Source organism: Micromys minutus (genome assembly GCF_963924665.1).
Source record: "Micromys minutus genome assembly, chromosome: 2".
In the NCBI taxonomy this organism is placed as follows: Eukaryota; Metazoa; Chordata; class Mammalia; order Rodentia; family Muridae; genus Micromys; species Micromys minutus.
The window spans coordinates 387,764-394,213 of NC_137971.1; the positions used below are offsets into that span (position 1 = coordinate 387,764).

Genomic DNA, 6,450 nt, shown 5'->3' on the forward strand with positions numbered 1-6,450 from the left:
TCCCATATATTAAGTTTCTGTGTATTTTATCAGTGCTATTGGAATGTCATTGTTAGTATCAAAAGAATAACACAAAAAGCAAATAGTGGCAGCTAGCAAGTTTGTGAAGTGCCCTCCTTGAAATGTTCTCTAAGATGATGTGCATGAGTTACCCACCTTGGGTTTCACCAAGAATCAGGACGAAACCCAGTAATACAGTTGATGAGGATTTTTGCGATAAACTTAGTGTTTAAGCATATAAATTTTACTAAGTAGTGGTTTTAAATACTATCAGGCCAGAAGAGCTAGTACTAATTTTGTTGAAATGACTGAAATTTAAAACAGTTTTCTTGTGGCTAGAGGGCTTACTACATTCAAACAAGTAAAAGTACTTATAGACTACTGTTTTTTTTTTTCTTTTGGTGGTTTTTTTGTTTTCAAGAGCACTGGTTGTAACCTGCCTATATGTTTCCAGTAGTGAACCAGATGCTGCTGATAATCCCCAGCAAGTGATTCTTTTGATCAGCTACATTTAGATGGGTGCACATGGGGGAGCAGGTTTTCCTGCAGACCCAGCTGCAGCTCAGTTGGGGTTTCCAGATACTTTCTGCTTTTTGTTCTAGGAGAGAACCCAGAGAATAGGGTGGGGGCATAATTATCTGATGCTTTTGCTCTGGTCTAGCTCATGGGTTCCTACTATCACACTTCTTCCATCACTAGCATTAAACAGGTTGAAAGAAAGCTGACTAATCTTATGGTGAGCCCTGTGGCTTCTACAGTTGTAAACAAATGGAGTCTTAAAAGTACTAGCCAATATTATATATTGATATTATAGTCGAGAACCACCAGTGCCACATGGCTTGTAATCCCAGAATTTTCCAGGTCAGTTTTGGCCGGTAAAACTCAGTCTTAATATTTTCTCCAAAGACACTTTGGCAGTTATATTTAATAACAGAATTGAGACACTAGAGGGAATACTCTTAAGAAAGCTCAAGACAAAAAAAAAAAAAGACAACCTGAAATACATTTCTGGTAGTTCTGAAATACATGGTTTTGGTTTAATATATCTGACAAAAGTTCTAAGCAAAGCCATTTAACTTCCCGAAAAGGACTTTATAGGAAAACAAAGTACAAAAAAGTTAAAAGCCATTAAAATTAACAAGTTTGGTTAGACAAATGCAGGCTAAAGCGCAGCACAACCTGTGCCTCTCTGCTCATGGTGAAGCTGTTACAATGTGCCTTTTTGTGGTCTAGACAGATCCACAGTGCAATCTTAGGCAGAAGCAAACTTTATCAAAGCGTTACATGAAACTGGATTTAAGTTTCATTTTTGTCCCTTCAATAGTGGGTATTGATCCTAGGGTTTTGTGCGTTCTAGGCAAGTGTTCTATCATTGAGCTATACCCCTGGCCCTAGACTTGGATATCTACTGTAAACAGTTTTGCAAAACCTTTAACATTGCTTTCCAATGATTGCTTAGTCTTCCTCTGCTTCCTGAGTGTCATGATTAAAGGACCGATTATTTTTAGGGCTGAGTTTATTTTCTCTAGAACACTAGAAAAACAAGTTTTTTTTTTTTTTTTTTTTTTTTGCTTATATTGTACACATTGAGTATCTGTTAGCTGGGAAACAGATTTGGCATGGGTTGGAGAACATGATATGGGATACAGTTTTGTGTGGACAGTGCTGTGTGCAAGTACATGGGGGTCAAGGGTCTCCTCCCCCCCTTAATCTCTTCAAATAAGGTGTTTCTTTGGATCTGGAATTTTCCATACCTGGAGCCGGACTGCCTTGTTAGTGAGTCCAGGCATAGGGCCCTGCCTCCACAGCAATGCAACCACAGCTACCTTTGGCTTAAATTACCCCCAATATTCAGATGAGTGTAGAGTTCCAATTTCTGATGACCAAATAGCTTATGAAATCATGTTTTTCACTCAGATCTGGTGCTCATACATGTGGCAAGCCTAGCTTCTGCCTCATCAGCACTGGGGTAGGCACACCACTGTTGCCCTATTTTTATGTTGGTGCTAGGAACAGAAAGTGGGTCCTCTTGTTTAGAAGCACTTTTCTAACAGCTATCTTAATGGGCTGCTTGAGGATATTTTCCAGAGCCTTCTCAATATATTCCATTGAACAGGATTGCTAGTTTCAGCAGCCTTTAGTTCTGGCAAGATGCCAAAAATTAAAAGTTGGCATTAGGTACATAAGATTGTGGTTCCGCTCATGAACTTATATACTGGCACCATACATACATTGGGATTACAGCAATTCTGACTTGACATTGAGAATACCTTTTTGAAAAGGCAGATCAGTTGAAGTTATGTTACCTTGAAAAACTTCACCCCAAAATAAGTGGTATATTTTCTAGCAAAATAACAAGGAACATGGTTTTATTTAGGGCGTAGTGAATGGGCTATAAAAGTGATTTCTTCCTTGCTAAGAATATCTTCCCTTTGACCAATTGGGCTTACAGCTGTCTAGTATTTTCACATCAGCCTCTTTTATATAGAAAGTAAGTTTGCTGTGAAGTTGCTTAATATGAAAGGCAGTTGAGCCTAACTCCCAGTATTCCTAGCTAAATCTGACCATTGCAAGCTTTATATAATTAAATATCTTGGCTGGTACTTGCAGATGGTGTTGGTGCATGTCTGGATTTGTCTTAATTCACGTTCACCTCCCTCTTCTGTCTAGATGGTAGGTACTTTTGTGCCATATTCCACCACTCAGTATGATGGATTTATAGAAGTACTGGAAAGGGTTAGGAACTTTTGCATGAAGATCTTTTAGGCTTCTGGAAGCAGACAAGGGTCTCAGTAACAGTGGAACCACCAAGAGGGAGGTATGATAATTGTATCTAACCACAATTATTATAGCCTTAAGTGGTGTTAACTTTGGTACACCCTCTGTAAATTGGAAGGTAAACAGCCCAGAGTAGAACCTTTTGGAACTCGAGTTATTGCATTATAGTTCCCTATTTTCTACTTAGGAACCCTGAACTTGAGCAATCAAGGTTGGATAACACTCCTCTAAAGCTTTCCTCCTTTCTGAGGAGGACATGTCTTAGCATCAGACACAAAGAATTGGACCATGGGGTGGTGCATAGAGAAAATGCTAAGTACAGGGGAGATTAATGGATTCATAATACTGTCACAGTATAAATACACATCTCTTAAACAGCACCATTTCCAAATATGTACACGATATGATTAAGCCTTGTCACAGTTAATTTTAAGGATTGGAAGGACTACTTGATAATTCAGTAGAATATCTGATACATAAGGGATAAGAAACTGTATTCTACCTGCTACAGATTGTGCCTTTAAGTCTCCCATCTAGGACAGAAACAAGCCACAAGAACACCCTCTTAATATTGGGAAGTGTACTAAGTTGCTTTACCTGCAATTAGAATGACAAATAAATTAATTGCATCAAACAATAAAATAGTCATTTTGCCGACATTCCATACAATTTAGTTTTACACTCAGTTCAGAGGCTATTAAAAATACTCTAGACCTAATAAAGTGCCTCCATTCATAAAACGAAACATCCAAGATTAGCCAATTTCATACGGATGCGCACCTAAAATAGGCCGACATATACAGTAAACAGCGCCACATTCACCACACTTTAGCCGGAGGTACACCCGCTCAGCCCTCACCATTCTGGATGCTCGTTTTAGAAACTAGGGGGACGAAATTCAAGATTTCAACGTCAGAGACCGACCACTCCACAAGAAAGTGCTGCGCCCCTGCGGCTTCCGTAAAACCAAGACGACTTCCCAAGTTGAGCCCCGGGAGAGGAGTACAGGTGTATGCAGCTCGATACAGCCAGCTCCTAGCGCAGCTTCTTGCTGGGCAGGCTGTCCCTGGTGCTGCGCGGCGGCGGGCGGACGGTGGGCGGTGGCACTTTGGAGAGCGGGCAATACTTGATGGTGTGTGCGTTGTCGCCACTGGCGCCGCACAGGGGGCACGTGTAGCGGCGCAGGACCGGGCACAGTACCCGGCCGTCCGGGCCTTTGAGGATGTGAGTAGTGTAGAGCGCCACCGCCTCCTTGTTGTTCCGGCAGAACACACACACCTGAAGCTCCGGTTTCAGCAGACGCGCGGCCGTCGTCCCAGAGGCCGCGTGCAAATGAGGCTCGGCAGCCCACGCAGGACTCGGTTCTTCGCGCGGCGTCACTTCGGCCGTGGAGACGGCGGAGGCGGAGGGCGCGCAGCCCAGCAGCACCGCGGCGGCGCGCCCTGCAAACGGGTTCAGCTCAGCAAAGCGCTCCTCCAGCAGCCCGGCCTCGGCGGGGCCGGCGCACAGCTCTAGCGCGCGCAGTTCCAACGCACCGCCCAGGTAGCGGCCCCCGGCCTCCGGCTCATCGCCGTCGTCGTCTTCATCGTCCTCGGGCGGCCCCAGCGTGGGCCCCGCCGCTGTGGGCCCGGGCCCCTCGTGCGGGGAGCCGCGGTCGCTAGCCCTGGTGATGAGCGTGGCTAGCCCCAGGTAGTCGTTCCAGGAGCTGAAGGGCTGCGGGTGCACCGGGCCCGAGGCGCTCACGTAGCGGGCGCTGGGCACGAGCGCCATAGGCGCGGGGGCGCGGGCGCGGCGGGGCGAGCGTGGCGCCCAAGGGAAAGCCTCCATGGGCCGGCAGCGGGTCGCGCGCCTCCCCGCCGCCGCCGGCAAGGGCCGGACGGAAGGGATGCAGAAGCCTGCCCGCCGGCCTGCCGCGGGGTGGGGCAGCCTTGCTTCCTTTTATCGCTCCCGCTTTCTCTCGTGCCCCTCCTAGCTGTCTCGGCCCTGCCCCCTGCGATCCTCCGCCCGGGCAACTGCGCCCGCGCCCCCGGACGGAGGCGGAGCGGAGGCGGGCGCGCGCTCTTCTCCAGCCCCGCGCGCTTCCTGCGCCCCGCGCGCTGCGCCCACCTCACCAGCTGCGGGGCGCCTGGCATCCTGCGAGGGGGCGGGTGAGGCGCCGCCTCGGGCCCTGGCGCTCAATGGCTGCCGACCTGACTCCGCGGGCGCCGGTCGGGACGCTGATTGGTGGTGACTGGGGAAGGGGCGGGCGGCGCTTGAGGGGGGTGGGGGGAATGGCTTTGCAGAAAGGGGCTGGATGAGGCGGTGGCTGGGGCTAGGTTTTGCACGAGTGTGGAGACCTCGACCGGTGACCCAGCTTGTTTGTTTTTGTTTTTCTTTTTTTTGCGAGGTATTGAGGATGCCAGTGGCATGCATCCACTTGCAGCTTTGGCTGGACCGATGGTCTGAAGCTACCACTTTCCCCCTTTTATTGTCACCATCAAGAAAAGCTGTGGGAAGCAAGGCTAGCTGCTAACCCCATTAAAGCCCAGCTAGATACCCAGTGACTTCAGTTGGCACAGTGCTCTGGAGCTCTTTTCACTGGGTGAAAACCTCCCACAAATCTTGAGGCTCAGGGAGGAAGCTCACGATTTATATGGTTTATATAGTATCGAGTAATGGAGGACCGCAGCAGGTCCAACAGGTGTTCAGAAACTAGGTCCGTAGGCTGTTCACTTACTTAGGTAGAGGCGACAACTGGGTCAGAAATTCTTACTACCGGCTAATTTGTGAGAAGCTCCCCTTCCGGGGTGCTTATATGGAAATCTACTGTTTGGAACTTGAAAAACAGTATATTCAATGCTTTGAAACAGGTTACACTGTCTCTTTTTGGTAAAACCGTAGAAAATAAAGGACTTATTAGGAGAGAAAGAGATAGAAGACTTGCCCTTCCCTGGGAAAAAGACAACTTAAAATGATAAACAGCAACATCCTCAAAAAATAATTTGAAACTAAGAAAAGGCACCGAGGGCTCTTCTGACAGAAAAATGCCTTCTTTTTGTTGGCTCTGCAGGGGAGAGAGCTGATCTTTCTTTTCCCACTATGTACTATACTGTGTCAATGGACCTCTGATGCTATCAGCTTTCTTTAGGTTGTAGTCCATATTCACATGTTTTGGTTTAGATTTTTTACAAACCTACTTTAATAAGGGTTCTTAAACACATCAAGCTCCCTTATAACTGACCAAAGGTAGAGAGGAAGAAAGGTTAATAGGACAAGGGGGTCATGGACTTGTTTAGAAGTTCTTTGGAGGTGATTCCAATCTTTGTTGTCAGAATATTATCAGTCCAGTTTAATAGTGTCACCAACATGAATCAGTAGCAGCAGATCGATCTAGAAGAGACCATGAGGCTCCAACAATTGGTATGAGTCCATGGAAGTGGCAGGAAGCCACCAAAATATGAGAAGCTTTTTTTGTTGTTTGTCTTGACAAGTTACTGTCTATGAAGTCACAAAATGAAAATCAAAAAAGAAAGCAAGGAGCACCAATGCCAGAGTGTCAGTGAAGAGCAGCATCAGGCAGCAAAATCCAGTGAAGACCAATAAGACAAATGAACGCCACAGCGTCGTTCACTGTCTGTTGGGTTATACTTATGCTCTTTCCAAGCATCACATGCCCTCTCAGGTGTCTGCTCC

At 46.8% G+C, this 6,450-nt stretch overlaps 1 protein-coding gene across 1 annotated transcript; it reads right to left on the reverse strand.

Moving 5' to 3' along the window:
• Nucleotides 1-3,813: 3,813 nt before the first annotated feature.
• NANOS1 (nanos C2HC-type zinc finger 1) lies at nt 3,814-4,605 on the reverse strand (the record flags this gene model as incomplete). The annotated part of the gene is made up of 1 exon (XM_080913223.1): nt 3,814-4,605. The coding sequence occupies one exon, from the start codon at nt 4,603-4,605 to the stop codon at nt 3,814-3,816; it is 792 nt and encodes a 263-aa protein (XP_080769349.1).
• Nucleotides 4,606-6,450: the final 1,845 nt, after the last annotated feature.